The following is a 27,255-nucleotide window of genomic DNA, read 5'->3' on the forward strand; positions in this document are numbered from 1 at the left end:
AAAAATATTAATCACGATTATTTAGGTAATAATTGAAAACAAGATTATTCAAACAATAATTTTTCTGTAAATATATATTACGATGAATGATATTCTTTGAAACACTGCAATTTTGTAAGTTCCTTTTGGACCCAACAAAAATGATAAAATCATTTATTATTTATTACTTATGTATAAATTCAATTATGATTACCTTGTATGAACAAATATTTCAAGACATTGAAACACAAGCATTTATTAAACAATTTCAACAGATCTCAATTGCAAATTTTGAATTCAAGTATGCTCTCTGTAATATCAGAAAATGAATAGTATATTAACAATGTTTTATTTCTATGATATGCTTATATAGAATCACTTATTTAACAGTTATGCCAATTTTGTAATCATTGAGTGTAATAATGGTCAATTGGATTTCGATTAATTGCACAATCAACTTCTTAGGGTTTACTAAAGACTCAGATTTGTCTAATTGGATGATTCAGATTCCAAACCGGTTCAAATTTTGAACGGTACCCGCCGCTTTTAATAACATGACACCATCAAGAATACAGTCTCACCTTTGGGCAAATATGGGGATATGTAGGGCACTTCCTGGGTGTTGATGTGGGCCCAGTCAAAGTCATCGTAGGGATCTTGTTGGTAGTCGCATTGAGAGAAGCCTTCATCAAACGTACAGCTTCCTGCAACAGACAATTGAAATACGTTTCATCGCGGAATAAGGAACACCAGAAGGTTTGGCATTTGCTTTGCCTGAGCCGAACAGAGCAATTTTTAAACTGACACTGGTTTCCATTAAAGAACGTTTATTAGCATGAAGTACGCAAACTTTCAATGCCGCTCTCCATATACGTAACATTTCTTTGTATGCGTGCGGTGATTAATAAATCACCAGAAGTGGGAGCTCCAACAGTCACCCATCAAGGTTAGACACAATCACCCCTGACTCAACCATCTGAGTCCACCACCGCCACCTCCAGGCACGCGTGTGTGAGCTGGCCGCTATAGGGACGACCCCCCCAAATCAGGAAGTCGCGCTAATACAGAGAGACGCCACCCGTCCCTAGTGGGCAGCAGACCCAATCAACTTGCGATGATACGCCGCTTGTACCGGCAATGTGCTGATAGGAACGAAAGACCGATTACAACCAGGCATCTGATTCTTTGACCTGGCGAGTCGTGCGTGGTTTGCGTTAATAGCGCAGCTCTGGGGCGTATCAGAAAGAAAAGCTACCAAGTAGCATCTGATACAAGTCTCTAATTGTTAGCGGGGGAGCAAGGTTGTATGACTCCTCTTGATTTATTGGTCATGGGAGCTGCAAGATGGCGTCAACACCAGATAAGAGATCCATGGCTGTTTGAAAGTTGCTAAAAAAGACAAAAAGAAAAGACCTACATGATCCCATCCAGAATTTGGTTTCATCAAACCAAGAGACCAGAGGTGACAGCCGATGATTGATGAAGTGACTAATAACTTTAGCTTTTCCGATCATATGATCCATCGTTCAGCACAAGATTAAAAATCCTGACATGCAAATTATCTGAATATATTACGACCATGTCACATCAAGACTTTTTTTTTTAGCAAATTTAACATTGGTTGACCGCAGATTGCATTCGTTTTCTTGCCTTTACATTGTAAAGCCTCCTAACCATCTCATCATCAAGTGCAGGGGTGGGCAAACGTTTTGATTGGTGGGCCACAATGGGTTCTAAAATTTGACAGAAGGGGCCGGACTAGGAGAAGATGTTTGGAATGTTTTGGTAACCTCACCTCATCTGAGAAAATTAAAAATACATTTAATTTTAAATGAAAGTGAACAAAAGCATCAGAACAAAATATATGTCTTTGACACACCACAGTATTTAGAAAATAAAATATTAACAAGGTTTATTCATTTTCATTTCTTTCAAGTTCGGCGGTCCGGATTAAGACGTTTAACGGGCCGCATGTAGCCCCCGGGCCGTAGTTTGCCCACACCTGTTCTAGTGCCTTGTTGTCAAGGTACTAGTAAAAGCATCACCCTTTTAAAATAAAACTCTAGATTATGATTATACGAGAAGTATTCTAAACTACAGACACGACAAGCTTCTTTGATTTCCAAGACTGCAATGAAAATCAGATCAAGTCCCGACGACGCCCAACCAGTACTTCCAGCAACGTACATCTCGAAAGTATTCAGTTAGCGCTCCGGCTACCTGTGTCCTAGAGCGGGCTGCGGCCATGATGGAGAGCATAACGACAGGCCTCGAGATCCCCCCACTGATCTGAGTGGTCGCTACAGCGGGGAGACCAAACAGTAGACAGCCGCTGCCGCAGGAGAAACACGTTAACGTCAAACTAAGTGACTGCTCTCGGCTGCCGGCTGTATAGCTGGCTGTGACTCACGGCCTCGGAGACGCATTGGATCACATTCCTCTTGGCGTTGTTGGTAAAAAAAAAAAACATGCATTTCTGTGCATTTCAGTCCAGTTCCGTTCAGTTTTGTTAAGTCTTTGTCACAACGAGTTAGCTTGTGGCGATGCCACTTTGTGCGCCACTGACAACACTCATTTTTCTACTTTGAACTCATACTTGGAACATAATTCTGCTGATGTTGAAATATGAGTGTGTGTTTGCGGGTGCGCGCCGAACGGCATGACTTTATTCGCCCTCCGGGATGTGTGCGTGTGTGTGTCCGTTTACATGTAGCTGTCTGGTAGTTCTCTGCATGAGTGGAAACAGCCAAGTGTGCGTGTCATGGTTTTGAGTCCATAGTAACAGCAAAGTGTCTGTGGACATCACAAACCTGGCAGAGATTTGAGTCTGGAGGGTTACAAGACATGAGCACGTATCTCCAATGGTTACTTTTCAAATTTCCCCATTGTGGGACTAATAAAGGACATCTTTATCTTTATAAGGTATAGCCACACAATCTAGCGGAATCAAAACAGAACAGTCAGTAAGGGATTTGCTGTGCGTCTGCAAAATACTCACAGCAATGTTTTTGTTATTTTATGGCATTCTAAAAATTAATCATAACTCTACCCACAATACCCGATTTTTTTTTTCAATGCTTGCATGCTGCTGGTTGGGTAGTTGCACTTGTGGGTAAAGCCGAACTGACCTGGATTTGACACCTTTGATCCTGACTAGGTCCTGCCACTGAAAAAAAAAAACCTGCAGGGATGGATGTTTGGGTAATTCGCATTGTCTCGTTTGCCAACAGTTTTTGTCTCATCAGACCAAAGATTTCTGTCTCGCATGGTCTCTTCGGGGGCCTTTTGAAGAGAGAGCTGAAGCTCCGACAGAGTGACTATGAGGTTGTTACCTCCCGGACGAAGGCCCTTCTCCACTAATCGGTAGCTGCTTATAAGAAGTGTCTGGTGGCGTCAAATAGCTTCCATTTATGGATAGTGGATGCTACTGTGGTCATTGGTGACCTTCAATGTAAGCTTCATTTTATTTTATTTTATTCCTGGTACAATTTTGAGGAAAACTAATTATTTAATGCTTTATGGAATAACGAAACAAAAACTGTGGAAAAACATGTGCACGGCATATACCGTATTTTCCGGACTCTGTTGAAGAAAATTTGTTGTTTACTGCATGTACAGAATGATTTTGTACTGTGAATGCACATAAAGGTACATGAACCGATTAACACGGCAACAACTTAATTAAAGAGGGAAAAAATAAATAAATAAATAAAAAATAAATAATCGAAATTTATTTAGCGTATTTTCTGAAGTATGGAGCGCCCCTACAGGTGAAAGAAAAATCCACAGAAAAACCGCACTGTTGTATAAACCGCATGGTTAAAAATCTCGGCAAAAAAGTAGCGGCTTATAGTCCGGAAAATACGGGACAATATTCTTAGTATCCAACTGTATGAATGCAGCAGTGCAGAACAACGTTGTTCTACAACCGCGTTATACCCGTGTCATGTAACTAAACACCTTGCATAAAATCTTTTAAGGATATAGTTTTACACCTGCCGTTAATGGTGACCTCTAATTATAAATAGAGTTACGCGTCGACATCAACGGTGTGCTTTAAGCGCTTCAAATTGGAACAAGAGGGTAAAGTGGAATACCAGATGGCAGGGGACTGACGAGGTAAATTCCCACCATCTTAAAACTTTACAAGCGGGTGCCCATTATAGTCTCCATGTAGACGCGAACCTCGTCTGACTGAACAATCAGACGCATTCAGTCACACTAAAACAATAACATTAAAATTGCACGGCATCATTTTTATGTAAATATAAAGTGTATTTAAAGTATGCATGGTTTAAAACAAAACAGTCACATTTCAAAGTAGAAGCACGAGCTTCTATCCAGATGGGTCATTATGCCCCATCGCCCGTTACTCCATTCACAAGGACAACCGAGCGAGAGGGAAACGACTGCATGCTAATCACTTCCTAATCAGCTTCTGTGATTGGCTGCCGCGCTAATGAAATAATGCTGACTCATTTGCATGATAAAATAATTAGAGAAATTTGATAAAGGCTCAAGGGCAAAGAGGGCAATATACGCACGGCAACAAACGCACACACATGCACGGTGACAAAGGATGGACTTCAATGCCAGGAGACGCATTTGTCCCTGTCACTCAAAATGATTTTGCAGTTATTTGTTCGTGGCCTCGACCTCCGGAAGGCCACACGGCCAAACGTGAGTGCTTTGTTGTTGGAGAAATGTGGTTTTATCCAGAAGCTTTTCGGTTGGATCAACTCAGTGTTGAGTTTAACGGTCTCTTGGCTATTCCGGCTTCCTCGCCCACGCGTAATAATTTCCGGCAACCACAATTGGTACAGATTCATAGGCGCCTACGACTTGATATGCAAAGGGGGAATAAATCAACTCCTTCGTCCGGCACACCTAACTTTGGCAAGCCCCAACAGGTGTGGATGTGCGAGGACCCATTTTCAATTTACTATGCGACGGCTGAGACATCCAATGCTGAACATGGCAATATCTTTGCTTTTGCTCCTATTACTTAGTCGTTACTAATGAACAGGGTTGCATTACCTGTGAACGCCAGCAGATACAACAATTAACTGTTTGGCCAATAGAGCATAAAGCAAACCGTTTTTTTTTTGGGGGGGGGGGGTTTCATAGTCTGCCTGAAACTCTTGCGAGCCGCAAATGATGAGACATCGGACTATTATGTAAGATGTTCTTAAGCATTCAATGTCATCCCACTTGAAACTGCAGTACAGCGCTCTCTTTCGTTGGATGAATTACACTTAATCCTATTTGAATTTAGAGAAACTTCAAGAGTGCATCGAAAGAGCAACCAGTTAAATTGAGACTCGTAAGAGCTTTTTTTTGACAATGTTTGGTATTCATTTCAAACAATATACATCATCTGCTTCACTCGTTAAAAATGTATTACTGAGGAAATGTGTTGAGACTAAACCAGACATGCAGAGCTGAATTACATTGAGTTTGAAATGACAACATGCAAATATGAATTATCGATGATGAAAAACATGATCGCCTAGTTTTAATGATCTTAAGGCCATGTCGCCGAGGCCTGTGACCGCATTTTCACTTTTATTGCCCCGACCAGCAATGGCGGACGAAGTTAATGATCTGAACGGTAAGACAACCCTGACGTGCATTTCCCCGCCATGATTGATTTTGCTTGTTTTGCATTACAAAGAAACGCCACAATTGACTTCAAAAGGGCACCGATAAAGTTACGACGTCTTATCATTTCCTCGGCGTCATCTTTGGGGTTTTTTTTTTGTTGACTTTTGCACAAGTCTGAGAATCGGTGAAATTAACCTGAAATGATACAAGGTGACATCAGCGGCTGACACACACTCAAATTAACACACACACCCTGCTCGCTGACTCTCCTGTCACGCTTCGGCGGCCCTTGCAGCGCTGCGCCATCAAAGCCGTACACACACTCGCGCACACACCTCGTCTGTTAACCATACACGCAAGCATGCGCGGTCACACAGCCCAACACACACACACGACGATCGCGGAAAAACACACATGAACACACTCAGAGCTGCACTTTAATTGGAAATGCTGAAGGCAGAAGAATTTCTCCTTCATCTCACAATGCTGTAATTGAATCTCAGATGTGTGCGCTCACAATTGTACATGGGTGTTCTGTTGATTCAGGCGTTTCCATTCAAAGTGAAAGAGCAAAATGTATGTTTTTTTCCGTTTCTGGCCTTTCGCCCCCGACGATCCTCCCTCTCCTCGTCCCGCGCCTCTCCTGGGCTTCAAGCTATTTTTCAACACAATTTCAAGTAACCCGCAGCACCTGTTATTGTCTCCAATCAGCAGAAGGAATTCGGCTTTATTTGTAACAGCTACGACCTCGTTGAACGCGTGTTTCCATTTGAACGTTCAAGACAAAACGAAAAGAACGACACCGAATGGTGTTCGCTCAATGAGGCCGCAAAGCAGCAAATGTAGGCCATGTTCCAAATGCTTGGTCTCCGAACAAAACAACTTACTAATGACCTGCCATCAAAATAATTAAATACAAAGCTTAGAGGAATCTTTGCTTGATGTCATAAAGGCCCTTTGTCAGCAGCATGCAGGATGGAACACAAAATGTTAAAGTCTGCGTCCAAAAAATGTAAAAAAAAAATACATTCTACGTGATTTCTTTATAAGCAGTGAATAGGAAAATCGAGTGGATTACAAGTAAATATGCAAAACACTATATTGGACTAAAACGGACCCCTATGGCTGACGGAACACCGGTTGCTTATACAGTATCAAGGTAAGTGTGTTTCCGAACACACTACTAATTTCACGAACATTTGCTAGGAGGTTTTAAGCAAAGGTCGATTTTTGTTGTAGCTCCACATGAAGATGAGAATTCACGATCGTTTTCCACTATTCTCAATTTCGCCGGTTATCTCCTCGTGTTGAATGCAAGATTGAAAAATTCCATCTTTTATGGAAATTATGACTTTTCGGGACGAAGGTGATTTTAGTTTAACCTATTTAATCTCCGTCCATTGATACAGTGACATTTTACATTGGTGCTAAAAATACAGTCAAGAGGACAAATTCTTTAAAATAGTCACCAAATGGTGCTACTGCTCTTCCTGTCTTACGCTGACGTTCAAGCAACTTCAAATTCTTGATTGTTTGACCGACTGACACAGTAGATAAGGTGTGCATAAGGAACCCATTCGGGAGATGAAGACGGAGAAGTGCTTGTCAATCACAAAGGCCACCACGACATGCTGGGAATTTTACATCTGTCGATTCTTGGTGCAAGGGATTGGAAAACACTCCCAGGCTTATCTTTATCACCCACCCACCCCCCCCCCCTTGGTGACTTTTCTATCCTTGAGCGGGTTCACCCAAAAGTCCAAAGAGAGTCAGATTTCACTCCCTTCTCAGGAAAGTTGACACTTAACCCGGTCGCCCACATGCTGTCGCTAATCGGCGCGCTATACGTACAGCGACTAGAAGTGCTCACTCAACAGCTCCCGATAAAATACGGGAGGGCATTGTGAAATTTGACATGATGGAGTGTTCTGTCAAGCGTGACAAGGTAAACATTTGCCGCCGCAGCAAAGTGAGAGCAGATGACGGCATCGCTTAAAAGACCAGCCTATAAAACTCCAGGATCAGAAGTTATGTCAACGTGTGTGATTCCGAATAGGCCCGAGAGAAGGGGGCGGGGCAAGAGGGGGGGGGTGCCTAATGATTAAGCCCTTTGGCAGCACTCAGCTCCGCTCTCACAACTGAGAGCACAGCTGGTAATTTAGTACCAAACTCCCCAAACGACATGTCTGAACTGGCTACTTCCCTCCTCCCTTTTACCGCACCCTTGACCTCAAAACGCTGACTGACTGACTCAGGACCGACCGTTGGCTTTTTTTTTTTTTTTCCGTTTCAAGCACAACGGGAACAAAGCAGGAAGCAATCATTTTTCGTGACTTATCTTGCTGACACGCATCTCTGTGTTGGAATCGCGACTGTAATTCATTGGTGAATGATTCCAAAGATTAGTCACACATTGGGGAGAGATCTCGGACGGGATGGACGCAATGGCATTGCTCGGTGCAATTCAGTGTCACTCGTCTGTAAAAACGGAATGCTTTGGTGCATGAACTGGACGATGAACGTCAACATAGTTTGTGTTTTTCGGAGGGAGGTCTGCGCATGATGGTATTTCCACAAAGCCGTTGTAGTTTGAATTATGGATGCCGTTAATGCCGTTAAAAATTCACCAGAGGTCTGTATTTGACATTTCCGCTTTGAAATATGGAACGATACAATACAATACAATTTTATTTTTATAGCGCGTTTCACAACAGCTTTCCAGATGGCGTAATATAAATTAGCAGGTAATAAGAACGCAAATGAAAACACATTGACAATAGATACCAGAAGAAGAGCAGAACTGTGACAGTCTCATGTTGAGTCGAAAGCCCAAAAATAAAAACGTGTCTTCAAACTGGTTTTAAAAATGGACAGAGAGGGGGCTTGACTAACATTTAATGGAAGCCCATTCCACAGGGAAGGACCGGCAACACAAAAGGCACGATCGGTTCTGTATAAAGATCGCACTCAGTGCTTCTCATTTTGAAATTACTTGATCCATCTTCTCTACTCTTACGACAATATAATGCTTCGTGCAGAACATTTGAATGGGCCGATCACCGAGCGGACAGGGTGCAGTGAGTCTCTTAAGCCAATTGGGCCAGAGCTGAGGTTTTGGACTGAAAAGCAGGTCTGGAGTGGATGAGATAAGCGCAGAACAAACACACATTAAATGCCAACCCACACAGACCGGAACAAACTCCAATTGAAATAGAGTGGAAGTCAGGAGAAGTGGGAGTGGGAAGGGGAAAATGATGGGATGCGGCCGGGTAAGCAGATGCAAGTTATGAGAAACGTGAGTTGAGGAAGATTCTTACTATCAGGTGAAAAAAAAAAAATCTGTATCAGCAGTCACGCAGACTCGCGACGCACTGAATTGACAGGTTGACCCACTCCGATTGACCGGCCGGCACGTCGGTCCCGAACGGCGGGTGGGATTTAGTCTATCCCGTGCTTGCGCAGCAAAAGCATTTCTGTTGTTCAGCATGCCCAGCCGAAAGCGGCGCACAAAGGATAACCCGAAACAGCACGAACACTGGAGAGCGGTACAGTGATGGGAGCGGCGGGCGGGATTGTAAACATTTGAATAAATAAAAAAAAAAAAAGAAGAAAAATACAATCTTAAGACTTAAAAGAGGATACTGCACCAAAAATAACAATTGGAAAAAAAAATGTTTGTTGGACCTGTGAGACCGCTACAAATTTAATTCTATAAAAACCCCAACATGAAAGCTATAGTGTCAGATGAGCTCTTTTATCTGTGTTTGTGACACAGTTCTGTCTCTCAACAAAAGATAGCTAACGATAACATTTAGAGTCCTGGTGGAAATGTACTTCTCACTCCTCGCACAGACAAAGAGCATGCAACGCAGTGGTGGAAAACCTCAGATGCTCAAAAACAAAGAAAACGACGACGCCAGGGAATCACGGATAGAAGCAGGCCAGACAGGAACCGACTCACCGGGGCTCTGCCGAGTTAAACGTACAATAAATTCTGCTACGATGTCAAGTTAGGCCGTTTAAGGGTTTCGAAAGGGCATGCAATTTTTTTCATTAAATGTTCCTTGCACTGCACTTTAAAAAAAAAAAAATATATATATAAAAAAACGATTGTCTTGTCAGGCTTAGCATGTAGCAAGTGGCCGCAAACAGGCCCAAGCTTGGAAATACAGGAATGTGAACACGACTGCTTCTGATTCTTCCACCAGGCCCCAGCGCAGACACGTTGTCAGACATATTGGAACGCTGCCTGAGGAACGCTCAGTATTATGTTGTGTGCTCGATTTCACCTTTACCTGCAAAATGTGGTCAAACACCACTTTGAGCATATGACTGATACACGGAGGGAGAAATGAGATGCCCAAAGCCCTTGTCTGCCCCCCCTCCCCCTCCCCTTCCCGTTAAAAGCGTGCGCATATATGCGGTAAATTAGTATTGGGAGTTGTCATCTTGTTACGATAGCGCTAAGTGGCCCGAGGACAGCTGTTATTACATTTCGCAACGGGGCAATACTGTACATGAGTAATTGTGCGCGCGTGAGGACGTTTTCAGAGGAAACGTACTAAGATCATTGTCTCATTTCTCGTGGGAGTATGGCGAGGGGAAAAAAAATGAAAGGCGTTTCGGTGGTACACGAGAGAAGCTGTCGCGGCAAATTATTATTACTTCACCTTGACACAAATTCGGTGTCACCGTATGAATGTATGACGCGGCGCCGAGTGGGGAGGCGGGTGTGTGTGGTGACGAGAGGGGGGAGTGGCTTTGTGTGTAAAATTCAAAAGCTCTTCAAATGAGTTCAACCGGTTTTTAACTCGGGCCTCGGGCGCACGCAAACACGCACACCCAGACTGTATTGTCAAATGTGTCCTTTTGCTGAGTTTTTTTATCTCAGTCTTCTCTCAGTGAGGACAATAAACAAAAGTTGAGACTTAATGGTCAACAGTTCCTGATTTCAATCCCTGCATGCACATAAACGACTGGGCCTCGATTTTTTATTTTTTAATTGATTTTTTTTACTGAAAGTCTTTCGAGCATATTTGACATATTTTAACACATTTCATTGGATACTCATGAAAGCTGCGGATACCAACTTAAGAAGCCCTCTTATAAGTTTACAATAATGCTTTGAGCGCATTTTTAGTGAGTCGTTATTTGCTGGCTCAATTTGAGTGGTATGAGGACTTTCAGCGTTATTTTATTTCAAAATAAAGTATTTTTTTTTCCGGTGATCGCAAGACGGGGAACATTGATAGTTTATTTAGCTGTGAATTACACAGTGCAATTGTACATAATAGTTCGTAATACTCCAGTTCCAGTTCCGCACTGTGGTTCGAAAAAACCTCAAAAACAAGTTCCAGCTTCAAAAGGACTAATTTAACTGGTTGGGTAAACGAACCACAGGTGAGACCAGAACAGTGAGAGAGAAATAAAGCTCTGTTGATAATTATCTGTCACTGTGTTCATTGAGACTTTATGTCTTAAACGTCCTGGTGGTATCGGCGCTTGGTATCGGTGAATACTCATACTGGTATTATTCAGTTACGGTCAGGGGAAGTATGGTCGGGCGATTCCAGAGGTCATTAACGGCAGGAAATTCAATATTTTAACTTGTCTTATTACGCCATTGCACTTCTACTCAATCATTCATGGCGATATTAGTGTTTTTTCAATCGATTAAGATTCTATAGACGTTTATAATCCGCCAATCTAATGAGGTCGATAAGGGCACCGAGTTGTAACGTTCTGAATGCGAGCATTGTAAAGAGGAAATCGCCATGGAAACCAAACACAAAAAACTACACAAACATAATTAACAAGGATGCTAGTCCTTCAGTTAAACACACGTACTATTTTATTTTTTTTTCAGTGCTGCGCTGAGATGGCCATCACTTGTTTCCTGCTGACAGCAAAAACATTCTCCTGAAAGCAGAAAATGTTTCTCGACCTTGGCAGAGATGTCGGAACATTGATTTGAGGACAGTAATGAACGAATTGCTCTGCGGCGCCTTGATATAAATGGTAGCGTAAAGTGTCAGAAAATATATAATGAACACAAAAACAACTTGTCATCCAAGGATCCGCCATGGCCTTGAGAACAACTCACACTAGTTGTGTGTGAGTACTTGACCGAACTAAATGAGTTACAGAATGAAGAGATAATGAAAAGAGTTGAATCCAAATCTGAGACGGAAAATATTCCTTTATGGGGGAGCAGCTATAATTCTGATGTGTCTGCGTCTTGGGGAGTGATGATTTGTGTGGCCTGTTGCCCCAGGACATCAGACCTCGTGTCCTGGTTCCTTCTCAGGCATGGACTCTGCCAGGGGCCTTTTTACATTTGACCATTAGGGAAGGACAACTAGAGGAGGGCATCACTGAAGCATTTACACATCCTTTTCCAGGTCCCCAAGACCTTCAGACAGACACTGAACATGAGGATCCTTCTGGTTATTTCTTGATTATTTCTATGGAAAATCATCACAGGATATTTTTTTCACTGCTTTGAAAATTGAGGACTTGAACAAGAAATGTGAGGGCTTCCCCAATTGTTAATTGTACTGTGCGTGCATGAGGGATGGGCGGAATTTATTTATGAGGTCCAATGTGTTGTCTTAAGGTAAAAAAAAAAAGATTAAATTATATATATATATATATATATATATATATATATATATATACATAAACAGAATGAACTGATGATGAAAAGGGAAAAATAAAATATGTATATATATATATATATATATTTACAATATGTTCTATGCAGCCTGACTAGTCGAAACACAGCATTCTTATTAATTTTCCGTTTGTGGAGTATGAGTTAAGCCGTGAAATCCACCTGTTTTTAGCTATTAGGGAGCGGCCATTTTGTCACTTTCTGTCGACTAAAAATGACATCACAGTTGCTCAGGGCTCAGGTAACAACTAATGAACACAAGATGACAAAATGGCCGCCCCCTGAGATGGACAAAAATGGATGGATTTTACTAAACTTATATTCAACAAATATTAATCAGACTGATGTGTTTCGACTAGTGGGGCTGCATAAAACAGAATTTTTTGGGGTTGACTTCCCATTTAATCTTTCGAATAGGTTGCTGTGTAAAGAGAAAAACAGGATGCCCGCGTAACTTTACCGCTTACTTATTAGGGAGAACATGCAAAAATTAAAGAGTTCAATCTTTTTACTTAAAGGCGGCTTTATATTCTCATGCAGAAAATGCCAATTATGGAACCAAGTGGCAGCCAGTGGCCTCAATAGCATCCATCCATGTTTTTGTTCCCTCGACATTCCGACATGTTCACACAAAGGCATTGTGGCACGTCCATGCCGAATTACGTGCCAAGTAATTAACGCTGTTTGTGTTTGTTCCGTGAACTGTTGGTGGACCTTGATAATGGAAAACAAGTAAAGACTGGCTGCATTGTCATAATCTCATCTATTAATAAGTCCACCACTTCGACCTCTTGATCATTCACCTTGAGTTCCACTTCACAGTCATAACCAACACCGCTTCGTTTGCATCTTCACAGCGATGCGTAATAGTCATCGCGAGTAATTGAGTGGCATCTCGATTAATTTTGAAATTATAAAAAAAAATGTTTCCTGATTGGCTCAAAGTTGTTCCTTCATTCACCACTAGATGGCAGACAGTGCTTAATAGCGATATAACTGGGTCTCGCCATAGAAGAAAAATTGAGGTCACACCCAAAAATTGCCGTAGGCCTTTTCATTTGGGGATTTTGAATGACTGTACAATATTGCACAAAAAAAAAAATTGCATCTTGACATCTGGGTACAAGTCCCTCAGGTAGCGCTGATGAAAAATCGTGGCCCCCTTCCATCATTCAAGTTGCCCATCGCTAAATTACAGCTATCAAATAGAAAGAGGGCTTGTTCTCTGGATTGTGGCACAGTTACAGAACAACCCAACAATCAGGCCTCTGTAATGTTGTTGACCAGGTCACGAAACAGCAATAAAAAAAAATAACAAGGTCATTCTCTCTCTTTCTCTGCAGTGCTCACCCACACAAATGAGGAGCTCGCTCCCTTTTTCTTGCTCATATTAATGTAAGTAATCCAAATGGACAGGATGCTTTGTTCGACGCTGGGAGAGCCAGTTAGAGCGACACGGGGACAGAGAGGGAAAGACAGCGAGAGCGCGATCACCTGCTTTCAATGTCCGCTCCGCTCTTCTTCTTGGGAAATGTCGACAAGGAAACACTGCTGATCATTTCTTCAAATCCAAGAGATGGAGTGTAATTTACGCAAATCAATGCACGGTATTAAAGAAAACAAGCAGACTTTGCAACATGTCATGGGGCAGCGATTTGGACTTTGGTGATTTAGGTGGGAAAAAATATACAACGGCATAAGGGGTGCCTGTGTGCGTTCTGGTGCCATGCCCACAGGAGTTTAAGTCCATAAAGCCAGGACTTAAAACGTGCATGTATGCCCGCGCATATCTCTCAATGCGTGTGAGTGTGTGATGGTATGCCAAGGGCGTCGAAAGAGGGAAAAAAAAAACACTCAAACAAACAAAAAGCAGCTTCCTTGGACTGAATGCGTAGCCGTGGGCAATGAGAGCTTGGATATGAGTGCGCGCGTGTGTGCGTTGGCCTGAGGCGATGTGACTGTGTGTGCGGGGTGGACTTGGAAAGAGAGTAGACGTCCATACACAAACAGGCTCGTACTCGTATCCCGGTGAAAGGACATTTGGCGCAATCTTAGCTTCAAGGAAATGGCATCTAGGGTTTTGCCCTCACCTTTCGCTTCGAACCTCCTTCACCGCAAATTACCAGCATAATAAGCAACGTCCAATCCTTACAGTAATGTCAACCTTTAAAACAAAACACGTTCTGAGATTACTTAAATAATCTCAATGAATAGCAAAGCAATGCTGCGGGCGAGGTAATTTATTTATTTTTTTTTTTTTTACGGTGATTAACTTACAGCGCCATGACTCGTAATATGACATGATTAACCTTTGGCTTACTGCTTTATTATTTTTGTGTGTAAGTCTTTGTTGACAGTGGTTAACTTCTTTTTGCACTTGAAACAGTGCACATGTTGAGAAATTGGAACAGTCAGAATTTTCTTGTAACGAGTATGACAAATGACCATAAGGAACTTCAAAGTGAGTTCACCACTCAATGCAAACGTAAAAAAAAAAAAAACTGCAAACGAATTGCAGCATAGTGTAATTTTCTTTGTGTTGTGCTGCGTAACTGTACAATAGTTACCGTATTTTTCCGGGCTATAAGACGCTACTTTTGTCCTAGATTTTGAACCACGTGGCAATACAACTGTGCAGCTTTTCTGTGATTTATTTTCTTTCACCAGTAGGGGCGCTCTATAGTTCAGAAAACACGCTAAATAAATCTTGATTATTTTTTTTCGGCTTTTTCCCCAAAAAAGGAGTTGCTGCGGCTTATATTCGGGTGCGCCATATAACCCGGACAATGCCGTAACAAGTCAGGAATCAATGTACTGTTCTCAAAGTGGCACATTTGGCGTAATTGGATTGAGAGATCTGTAAAAGCTCGAGAAGTAACGCCGTATCGCGGAAATGTGATCTAGTTAACAGTATGAGACACGACTACGACTATATGACAGACAAAATATACGGCCTATTTATCGTGGCTCATAATAATCAACAGAAGCCCCGTCTCTCCTTGAATAAGTTAACTTTGCATTTAGAGTGGCGTAAGCGTCTTCACACGACGCTCAAACACACAGCGATGTTTAGAATATTAAAAGGCTAAATCTGTCTGTAACAGCAGAAAGGCTGAATGGTGCACATTCCGCCGCGCGCACTAAAGCTGATTTCATTATAGATAAATCTCATTTATCTATTCAATCTCTCTCTCCTATCCGTCTGTCACATTCTATTTCTCCTCCTTTATTCCTGCCAATGTGTGTCATTTCCCACTTTCAGGCTCCCGCTATTCTTCTTCTTTTTTTTTTTTCCATTTTTGTATGCTTCTCTTAACTCTTTATCTTTCATCCTCCTCCATTTGCGTGGCTCCGTCTATCACTCGGTGTCATCTGTTGGATGTAATTGGTAAGCACATATATGAAGAGGAGCAATGACACTGGAGGGGAATCGAAGTTAAGAGATGTTTGGGGGTTGAGGGGGGGGGGGCAAATAAATGGGCGCTGTGTTTGAAAACAAGAGTTCGCCAGAGCAATTGCAATGAATTCAACTCACTCGATACAAGCTGGTCTTGGTAATACAATAAAGAACTTGGCTCTGCTCTGCATGACGGGGTGTGTGTGTGTGTGTGTGTGAGACAACTTTTACTCCCAACTCTCAGTCTCATCATTGCAGTTCTTCCACCGAGGTGCGTTTCAATAAATCACGCTGTCACGCGCGCACGCACATGTGCATTCACACAGGCTCTGCTTAATAAGCGGTATTCAGAGCTCCTGGGTTTTATAGACGCTGAAATGGCACAAAACTGGAATTTTCTTTTCTTTGGCGGGGGTTCTTTATATTCGCTTTGCCATTCTTTTTGCAATTTTGCCATTGTGTGACTATTTAATGTCCTATCTGCAAATTTTAGTGATGTATTATTGAGGCCACAAAAGAAGGGTAACGGAGCGACTAGTAATGATAACCATAGAACATGAAAAAAAAAATTGCTGTGGTATAGGAAAACTGCTGTCGATACCCATGGCTGACCTATTCGGTGTTTGTTGCACATTACACCATTTATTCCAAATTTTTGGTTTTGTGATTTTTCCTCTTCCCATAAAGGCAAATGCAGTTTTCACAGAAAAAAATCCAAAGCCCCTAAAAAAAAAATGAACGTTATCATGACTCATGTTACAAATCACTATTTGAACACAAGTTAAAAAAAAAAAAAAAAATTAAAAATGTCACTAAGATTGCCTGCTTAGTGAATAAAGATTTAATGAAAAAAAATCTGTGAAATTACAAACTGGGAATTAAACTGCTAGCTTTATTCCCCTTTTTACTCCTCTTTCGCTAACTTTTGAACTTAGTCCAAACTATGTCACGCCTTTGTGTCATGTCCGCATGTTCTTTCGCGTATTACGTTCATTTCTACCCTGACTGTCGGACCGCACGCGAGGAATCTGTCGCTGCTCCAAAAGCATGTCAAACATGGACAGGACAGACGGAGAGGAGGCAGACAAGTGTGGAAAAAGAGCAGAGAGGGTCTGGGGGAGGAGGAGAATGGACACCTGGACGAGTCCTGAGGCTCTGCCGGGAGGTGGAAGGAAGGAGGATGGGTGGAACGGTGAGGCGACTCTCCCAGCTGTAACCTGTGTGTGCGTGCGTGCGCGCGCGGGGGTTGTAACAGATGGGAGTACATACACAAATGACACGAGTCCAGCCACTGGCGTGATGTAACCACGATTCAGCAGTTGCAAACTCAAGTTCTGCCACCACAATGCCGCGATATATGAGCAGAGACGAGTTTCACGGCACGAGGCCTGAACCAATCATGTTGAACCTTCACTTCACTCTCGCCGGACAGTTTTGCCACCAATAGAGCTTTGCAAAACAGTAGAAAAAATAAATAAATAAAAAATTCATACTCGTTACAAATGATGAAAGCTATCGACACAGAGAGGCTGGTTGATCTTTGGCGAAATCACCAGCCAAGCCTTTCCTCCATCGAGCCACTTTTTTTCATCTGAGTGGATCCTCCAAAGAGCAATTGTGTCAAATCTGCCCTCATCAACCTGCCACTCGACACACGCGTGCACTGGCGTTCGTACACACACACACACACACACACACGCCGCACACCAGAGCATTCTGTTGGCCACGTCATTCTGGTAAACATGCGCATGAAGCAGGTGAAAGGGTTAATGACGCCCATTAAGAATCATCCCGGAGTTCACAACGGCAAAGGCAAACGTGCACAACGCGAAGTCCGTCAGAGAGGAGCATCTGACTCCGGCCTGCCATTTAGGCTAACTGAAATCCCTGCATGCATAATTAATGAAGAGCCGCCGAGAGCACAAAGTCAACAGGGAGCGAGCAGCGCGCAGACAAGCATCTCATTCTGTTTTCTTTTGGCTTTAAATTCCTATTTTCTCTTGCGGTCCACCTGCCACCTCTCGCCAAGAACGAAAAACAGGATTTTAGACGCTGAGGGCACAGTGAAGTCAAGAAATCAAATGCTACCATTATTGTTAACTAAGTGGAGAGTGTTTTAGTTCATTTCTTCCTTCATATGTGCTATTGCTAGCTTGTGTGTTGAATATTAGCGAAGTGCGACCGAGACGATTAGCATCTTGACGTGACAACAGCAAGTTTGTTTTTTTTCCCGCTCCATCTGTGCGGACCGTTCCCAAGTGCCCCGCGGCCCGGTACTGGTCCGCGGGGCACTTGGTTGACCACTGTTCTAGACAAAGCCACTCAATCTTGACTCTTCTCAACATCATATGAAAGCGATTTGGATGATGTTTTGGAACACATTAAAACGCAAACGGTGTAGCCAGCAGAGTGGAAATCTGTTTTTAAATCTACTTTTCAAAAATAGCCTTTTTTGGGCCATCTCTCTGGTACACTCCGGATTCTATAAAAGAGCAAATGCATGCTGTTCCGCTGACTCAACATTACACACTATGATAAAAATGCGTTTGGTTTTGCTCTTCTCCAACTTGTGAGCATCGCCCGCCCTCCCTCCCTCCACATTGGGCACTGATTTTCATTGTGTGTGTGTTTGATAATCGAGCGAGACAAAGTTGAGTAATCGGTGTAATGAGTGATAGGATGAAGAGGAAGGGATCGAGAGGTTAGACGCAAGACAAACGAACAGATTTACATAGCCTGCTAAATTGCCGCATCATTCCTCACTCAACTTTGCTGCACAGAAGACAGAACGTGACAAAGTCCAAAAAGTTCTAAACTAACTTTCATCCCCTATTTTGTATCGATTTTTGTTCCAGAGAACAGGCGCTCAGAAAAATTGACTGCTTTTTTTGCCTTCCTTGAACCAGGTCAACAGAAACGGGCCGCGCCCAAAAATTCAAATTGCCGACAGAATCTTGATGACATGAACAAATTGTGACTCATTTCCTGCCATCCGAGAGAAACTGCCCAAGACGCCATCACACAAGAGGTTAGTAATGGCCTTTCCAGTACTTAAATCGCAATTTCACCCTCCACTTCATCTCATTGGGCTTTCCAAAAGCAAAAGAATGTGAACGAGAAACAGACCTCTGAAACACAAACAAAGTGACCTCACAGTAGAAACCTGTGAACTCTCGTTGGAGGCGTCCAGCTCGCTCGCAGAGTAAACAAACACACCTCTGAGATTTTAGGTCAAAGTCCATTTCTCTGTACTCCGCGTGAAATGTAGGGCTAATGATTTAAGATGAGAGTCGCCGCGCAAACCCAAACTAGAGCCTGGTCTGTTTCCCACATGTGCGAATAAGTATTTAGTCAAGAAGTAGGACGGGGGGGACGGGGGGGGAGCTGCCTGAGCCCTATCAATCATGCAAACTTTCCCTCCCCGTGTCAGCGCTCCGAAGTTATCAGCAGATACGAAGCAGCTCAGGAATGAAAGAGTGCAGCTGCAAGTTTGCGTCGCTTTGCTCTGTTCTCGCGTAGTTCCTTATCCCACTTGAAGCAGCTATTGCTTCCTCTCCCACACACACACACACGCACACACACTTGTCTGCCCACCACTCTTCTGAATCATCTACTCCCATTTCACCTCCTATTTCATCAAGAGACTCCAAGTGCCAATGTGTGTCACTCGTTTCACAGCCGGCAGAGCACACTTGAGCGTCTCGAAGCATTTTTTAAACGCGCCTGACTATTATGGACTAACCCTGAAGAGTTTGCAGTTCCTAACATGTTTGTGAAGTTCTTTGCATTCCAATACAATTTGAAAATACACTTTTGCTGCCATGTAGACTCTTCCACAAAATGAAACCAGATATTTATAACCTTGATGCCACCGGCGCCAGGTTTGCGAGAACTGATCTGTTATTATTATTATTTTTTAATCGCTTACATCTGCTCTGGGATGTGTTCGGCAGCTCATAACACGAGCCTAGTTACAAAACAGACCAAATCATTGATCAACTCAACACTCGATATTGAAATCCTCATGATATGGTTTTAAGTTCATACACATCCAATCATAGTTTACACGTGGCCACGTACGCCACACAAAACGGAAACGGACACCCACGGAGACGCGTACGGTGAATGCAAGTCATACTTGACCACGGTAAAGTACAAGTGGTTAGTTTGGGGCCAGTGCAAGGGGAAAGTGCGGCTAACCTAAACCACATGTGGCTCCCGCTGTTTAGCGAGCCATGTGTGCCTTTGAAGCGTGTGCGTGTGTAGAAGGAGACCGGGTGCAAATAGAGGAAGCTCATGCCGCGTACTACTGAAAGTGTGACACAGCCGCATCTGGTGTCTAAATCCAAGTCAGTTTTTTTTTTGTTTTTTTTTTTTTGAGGCATGACAACAAAACTTGATCAGGACGTGTGAAAACGGGCCAAGGCAATCATACAATTACAAAAAAATAGGATTTTAAACCAATTTCAAATTGAAGTAATTTAATCGCCCATCTCCGGAGCTCGAGACATTTTTGGGATACAGGGGAATAGTTCACCTAGAGAAGAATTTCAAAAAGCTCCGTTCATAAGATCACAACTTGACAGTAAACTCGAGTCACACCTGTGCTTTGACCTTTTTTGACCTTCCGTGAAAAGTGTTTGGCTGTACCTCAATACTTCAACCATGCCGGTAATATTGCGATTTATAGCGCACTTGCACCAAAAATAGTCACTTTGAACTTTAAAAGATTATTTTAATGAACTTATATGTTTTTTTCCTCTTAAAATTGATTCCAGATGTCAAGAAACGCTGAAACCTGGACAAGGAAGGCAATTTTATTATACCGGTGTAGATTTGAGATCTGTCGAGACGTGAGGAGGAGGGGCCTGAGATAGACTCTCTCGGTATAAACCGTATAAACGGTATAACCCAGACACCCCCTTATGTATAAACCGTAGCTCTGCTGCCAAAATGCCTGACGGTGAAAAATAATTCTGCGGGTGGAGCCACTTTCACCAAGTTGCTATTCAAGCGTTTTCTCTTGACTTGAGTCCATTCATACAACAAGACAATTTGTTTTGACTCAAAAACACAACCAACCGTCTATTATAGCACTGCATAAAAAGCGGAGTTAACTTCAAGTTCACCAGTGGCAGTCATCCGACATGACTAAGTAATTCCACGTTAACGTAGCCATGTGTGTGTGCGTGTGTGTGTCTGTTTGTGAGGCTAAACACAAGCGACATCTTATGTCACGGTGAGGCATCGGCCTATCTGCTAACTGTTCCTCCAACAAGACAGCTCCCTTCGCATGCAAACGCACACGCATTCCTCCGCATCGACACTTTATTTACCTTTGGCCCAATAGAGACGTCGGGACTGTGAACCGAGTCACTTAATACAATAAGACAGTGAATAAAGACAGACAAAGCGAGTGTGTCAGGGTTGAAACGAAATGGGGGAGAGAGACCGACCAAAGCATTCCAGAGACGACAACAAAAGATAAAGAAAGGCAATACTGGGAGACCTTGGCAAGATTTGAGCGAGGGGAAAATGAAAGGGCGGGGAGAGAAAGTATTCAGGTTTGCAGTTCAGAGTTTGAAAATCACACAGCAGCTCCGTTTCATGTAAAACAAACCAGTTCTCTTACATTTAAGGGGGGGAGGGCGAATTAATATTTGGGTTTCCCGAAACAAAACAGGGGTATATTTAGTTTCTTGTGCTCCCAAAAGTTAGGATATGCTTGCCTTATTTATTTCCACGAGGATTACTGGGATTTCAGAATCTCTGTGTCGCTCCCCCTTGTTAATATGACCTACTTTACAATTTACCATTTCCACCTTTAAAATAATCTGCACACTTTATCCCTGTAATACAACACCATTCCATCTGGATTTGGCCGCACAAAATCCCACCCGAGCTTTTGCTGGGAGGGGAAACATGGAAACTGGAGGAGCAGGCGAGGCAATGGAGGTGAGGATGAAAAGAACAGGGAGAGCAGGGTGGGGTAAAGTAATTCAGTAAAGAATACACACACTAAAAAAAAAAACTGGGGGAGGGTCGGTTGCGTTGTTTATGTTAGTGAGCAATAAATTCCAAGAGGGGCAGAATGACTGGGAGTTGAATGTGGAAATGGGAGGTGTGAAGAGTCCAGCAGACACAGTGGAGTCAGCTTCGTTGAATTTAACACAGTGGTGTTGGATTCTTCTAGGGTGCGACTGGTGTCGATATCAACAAAAAAAGAAGAGTCGGATGAAAAACCTCAAGGTTTCGTCTCATCCAAAACGTCAACGTTGGCTTTGTGCCGTTGCCGAAATTAAGCATATGGGCTCGCGGCGGTGTCTTTAACAAAGTTTGTGGCAAGAACTCGCTACCGTATGCAGATAACGTTGCAGGTTTGTTAGTGGACAAGCACAACTTGGAAGCCAGAATTTCCCACGAGCATCTAGAGCAGGCGTGGGCAAAGTACGGCCCGGGGGCTACATGCGGTCCGTTTAACCTTTTAATCCGGCCCGCCGAACTTGAATAAATTTTATGAATAAACCTTGTTAATGTTTTATTTTCTAAATACTGTTTTCTAAGACATATATATTGTTGGAATGCTTTTGATCACTTTCATTTGAAATTAAATGTATTTTTTTTCTCTGATAAGGTCAGGCTACCAAAACACTCCATCCATCTGCTCCTGGTCCGGCCCCTCTGCCAAATTTTTGTGGCCTGCCAACCAAAAAGTTTGCCCACCCCTGATCTAGAGTCACAGCACGGAAGAAAAGTGGGCTTAGTATAGCGCCTTGAACGTAAAAACTAAAACTGGCTAAAATCACATTTTAAGTGTATAAAACGTTCTTGCAATATAAAGTAGCTGCGCAAAACTGTAAAAACAATCAAAACACACCATGCATTATGGTCTGATGTGTTTTTAGGAAGGCTTTCTTGTGTAAAAGGTCAGACTGAGTGTGGAAGTAGCGGACCTTAAGAGTTAAGAGGCCAACCAGAGATGCGCGACTGGCAGATGTTGCACAGTGCCAGCCTGTTACGAGTGATGGACTGCAGGTTTGCGCTTTGGATCGCCGTCAGTCTGGCCATGTGTCCGCAGTCAAGCCGCCATCCACTGACAGTTGGGACACATACAGACTGGCAGAGACGCTGTTCGAAAAGCCAGACAGATGGCGGCCAAAGAGAACATTTGAGGAAATGATACAGACAGGTGACATATTAAGGATGAAACATAAATACGAGTGGTTTTAACGATAGTTGATCGATGTGTCTGCCGTGCGATCCAGCTACACAGTTTAGCACCAAGGGTATTATTATGGGAATTATATTGAATGTCATTGTGAGTTTATTTTATTTTTTTTTAATTTTGTTCGTTTTAATTAGGTTTCAGAGCATTTTATTTCTTTTCTTTTTTCTAAAACAATTATAGTTTTAGTATTAGTTTTAGTTTTTAGAAGTGCCCTACTGCACACAATGCAATATTTAAAAAGGACCATGGACAGTATTGTGATGATAATAAATAATAAAATTAGGATGCCGTGTTTGCCAAGTTGCCAACTTCTAAAGTGGATTTGTGGCTTGGATCAATGTTAAAAAGTTTGTGTATACTGTATATATTTTTTTCATATACATTGACCAAAAATGGAAAGCATTTTTTTTACAGAGCGTTGCGTTTTGGGCCGAGTTGCATATCAAACGCAGGTGAGCCATTCGAGCCAAAAATCACACACAAAATCATCTCCTATGTCATTTGATGGCTCATTTTTTTTTCATTGGCTGCTGCTTGATCTTGCTTCTTTGCGACAAACATTAAGAGGACTACAACTCCCCGATAATTCTTTGACCTTCTTAAATGGGAAATCAACCCTAAAGGCTCGTGTTTTAAATTCATTGCTAAGATAAAAATAAAGGATGTTTCCTCTACATTTATACTTTTGTAAACACAATATGCAGTTTCTGTTATTTATTTATATTTTTTTAAATAATATTTGTTTGTGATTTTTTTTTCTCTAAAAATTTGATAATTTTAGTTTTAGGTATTTTTTTTTTTTTTTAACTAAAATAACTTGATTGGTAACGGGCTAGTTTGCCGGCCACAAATCAACACAATACAATTTTTAAAGTTATCGATAAATTTTACAAGATAATACATCATTATAGATGTGGAAAAAACACTTCTCAAATAAAACATAATAAGTGCCCAGCTTTACACAAACAGATGTTTTTTTTTTTAAGTCAACTTCTGACCATTTGTAGCTCTAAAATGTCCGCTCGACAATTGAAATATTTGCCCCAGCTGACAGCGAGGCCCAACATTGCGCCAAGAAATAAAGTCGAGTTGGATACGATAATCTTAATGGAGCGGTCATCCGTCTGTAAGCCCCTGATTCACACAGAGAGGATGGGTTTAAATATCTCGAAAGCTTTCGAGCCATCTCAAAAGCAAATCAGCTTAAAGAGTAGACTTACTGGACATGAATGTAAAGACAGTCAAAATGGGGGGTGGCTGAGAGGGTCGCAAGAAAAACATCCCCTAGGATATGCTCCTAACTGGTATCACGTAGGCTGCTTATGGCTACTTCGGTGTTGATGCGTGTGCAAAGTCGCTTTCATGACAGATGTCCTCCTAACTGGACTAATGGAAACCACTTCAGCCAGTGCCCATAGCCACATCGAGCCATGCACAAAAGAGCCCTTTGGCGGCCACCTGAAGCCCGTTATAAAGAGGCTCAGTCCTGCAGTGGCATTTTCAACGTGGACGGCTGTCACATTTACTCAGCGTCCACGAAACAGTCTCGGCAAATAAAAATGGACTTTTCATGGGTAATTTAACGCCCACTTGAACAAATGCTGTTACTTGCCACTTTAAAGACAGTTTCTTATCTCGGCTTGTCTAATTCATCCCTTTTGAGCCGGTAAAAATAAACATTAAAAAGGCTCATGCCCTTAAACAACATTCTTTGGAGAAATTCCTATTGACGTGCTATTTAGAGACGCTCTTCTAGCAATGTACCTTTATGTAATGATAGTCGGTGGCCCCCGTCACTGCTTTTTTTAAATCTTAAGTTGGTTCCACTTGAATCAAAGTGTGTCATCACATTTTCCAAACGCTTTTGGCCCATGTGGTTTGGCTTGACCTCAGAATCAGATATTGACCAAATATGCGGGGACATCGCTGCAGTTGGTTAACCGTGGCGACAATAACTCCATTGATGCTTATTTGGGATGATTCCATTCCCTTGATCTTATTTTAAGACTTTTAAGTATTATTGTGTATTGGCTAAAATTAGGAGAAAGAACGTCTCCTTCCCCAAGGATTATTCAATATCAAATGCTTACAGGGGGAAAAAAAAAAATGATTCCTGACGATGAACAAGTTTCAAACTATACAGATAGAATTTTATTTGGACAAACCTTAGTGTGTTGACCTTCGCGATAAGTCGCCAAGAGCGAGCGAGCGAGCGGTTAAAGTGCTCACAAATCCATTGTTTCAGGGCCCGAGTCGAGTTGAAATCGAGCGAGATTAGTTGAAACACATGTAAGAGCCGCCAAAGAGCCTGTCCTGCTTAATGTGAACTGACAGTATGCCTGCACCGCTGCACTTCCATTAGGCCTCTGTTATTTTTGGTGTGAAATCATGTTTTACAGAAGAGAACGCCGTACAAGAATCCACAGACACACAGCGCAACTGCAAAATAAACACAGCAACTTTTTCTTTTTAAGCGACTGAACACAAAACTAAACTGTTCATATTCTTTAAAGGATAAGCGCAAAGCCTTGTGGGAAAGTACGACTAGACAACCGCAGCCATGAGAGGCGTCTGTGGTTTCTGTTACTAAGCTGTCACTTTCACAACGAAAAACTCCCCAGCAAGCAGCCGGTGGCAGGCAGAGTTCGGAGGGTGAAAGAGGAAGAAATAGAGGAAACGTGTTAGGCCGCATGGAATGAGGTGGGCTATCCTGAGCCCCTTTCGGTCAAGCGGTTACGCCGACGACAAAAATCGCATGAGATTCTGTATTGGTCAACGGTGGCGCCCAAATGGGGGGAGGGGTACTGAACGCATTGAACAGGAACCGGCCTCAGCTAAACAAACGGCACCTGGACACTTTAAATATGCCACCAGCTGCCAAACGACTCAGAATGTGACACATGAAGGAATGCTGGGATACACAAAAATGGAAAACAGATTTAGCAACAGCTGTCCAGATAAGACCAACAAAAAGCACCTGCAAATTTTAGGGGGGCGGGGGGGGTCAAAAATATTTTAACGGCTAGTGAACCCTTCACCAAGCCCCAACCATTTTGAACAACTTACAAGAGAAATATCCGTACATGACGCGAGCAGAACTTGCACATATCTTCAAGGATGAATATGCAAATTAATTTGTTGTAAAGCGTATTAGTGATGTTCCAAAACAAAATTGAGGCGAACTTGGGAATAAACACGCGGAATGGGATGGTTAGTACTGACATCACAGCGTGAAGATGGATGACAAAGAACCAACACCACTAAAACATGTGAAAGAACCCCGGCATAAAAAAGGTGGAGATGAGAGGCTAACTTATTGATGGCGACGTGGAGCTCAGCAATTTGAAACTCACCCTTTTCAGAGCGCCCCATGTGTGCTGGTTCCAAGAAAGCAACAGAGAACACAATAAAGACAGAATTAGAAACATAGCATGCACATATAATTCATCGGTATATTATGAACACAACACAGTGCAAGTTAGATAAAAAGAAAAAGAAAAGTGGCTGGAAATATTTAACGGAAGTGAAGCGAGCCTTGCACATGTTCCGGAAAACCCTAACCTTTAACCTCTGCTCCCTTCCACCTGTGCGTACCCTGTAAATTTTCTTTCCAAATCTGTCATCACCTGCTGCACATGAGCCTCGTCTCCATTACAACTTAATTACCAGTATGTTTGTTTAGAGCAGGCGTGGGCAAACAACGGCCCGGGGGCCACATGCGGCCCGTTAAACGTTTTAATCCGGCCCGCCGAACTTGAAAAGAATTTAATGTATAAACCTTGCTCATGTTTTATTTTCTAAATATTGTGTTTTTTTCCAAAAACATATAGACCATTGTAATGCTTTTATTCACTTTCACTTAAAATTAAATGCATTTTTTTTCTCCGATGAGGTGAGGTTACCAAAATACTCCATCCATCTGCTCCTGGTCTGGCCCCTCTATCAAATTTTGGAACCCATAGTAGCCCGCCAATCAAAAAGTTTGCCCAGCCCTGGTTTAGACTGACGAGCGCGCTTTACTTTTTTTTTGTACAAAATTCTTGAGCGAATAAGGCGCGCTAGTTGCGCTTGGTGTGCGTGTAAAATGCAGTGGAATTAATCAGCCGAGTGTTGATTACTTACTGTCATTAAGCGGCCCTGTGTGGATGGGTACGAGTGCGTGTTGATCGCGTGTACGCGGTGCAGCGGTGAGTTTTTTTTTTTTTTTTTGCTTTTGTGTACAGACAGCTGTGACCCGAGCCCAACGGGGCACCACCGAGGTGGATGACATTCATCCAACACCATCATTCATCAGGGATATGATATTTCCTGGATTTGGGATCTGTTGCGACCGCTCTCGCCCTCAATTTCCGTCGGCACCCTCACTGTTGACTT

General features: G+C 42.5%; 1 protein-coding gene across 31 annotated transcripts in view; it reads right to left on the reverse strand.

The window, feature by feature from the left end:
* ptprk (protein tyrosine phosphatase receptor type K) overlaps positions 1 to 27,255 on the reverse strand; it is a 76,607-nt gene that overhangs the window by 44,595 nt on the left and 4,757 nt on the right. For 30 of the 31 annotated variants that reach the window (XM_088285748.1, XM_088285756.1, XM_088285755.1 and 27 more), the window contains exons 2-3: positions 26,235 to 26,258; positions 561 to 683 (exon numbers count right to left, since the gene is read on the reverse strand). In XM_088285748.1, coding sequence (XP_088141874.1) covers positions 561 to 683; positions 26,235 to 26,258 — 147 coding nt within the window. The remainder of the gene's footprint in view (positions 1 to 560; positions 684 to 26,234; positions 26,259 to 27,255) is intronic. The other variant, XM_088285727.1, reaches the window with a different exon arrangement.

The sequence above is a fragment of the Idiotropiscis lumnitzeri genome, chromosome 21 (genome assembly GCF_059441095.1).
Source record: "Idiotropiscis lumnitzeri isolate Australia: NSW breed Sydney's pygmy pipehorse chromosome 21, RoL_Ilum_1.0, whole genome shotgun sequence".
Taxonomy (NCBI): domain Eukaryota; kingdom Metazoa; phylum Chordata; class Actinopteri; order Syngnathiformes; family Syngnathidae; genus Idiotropiscis; species Idiotropiscis lumnitzeri.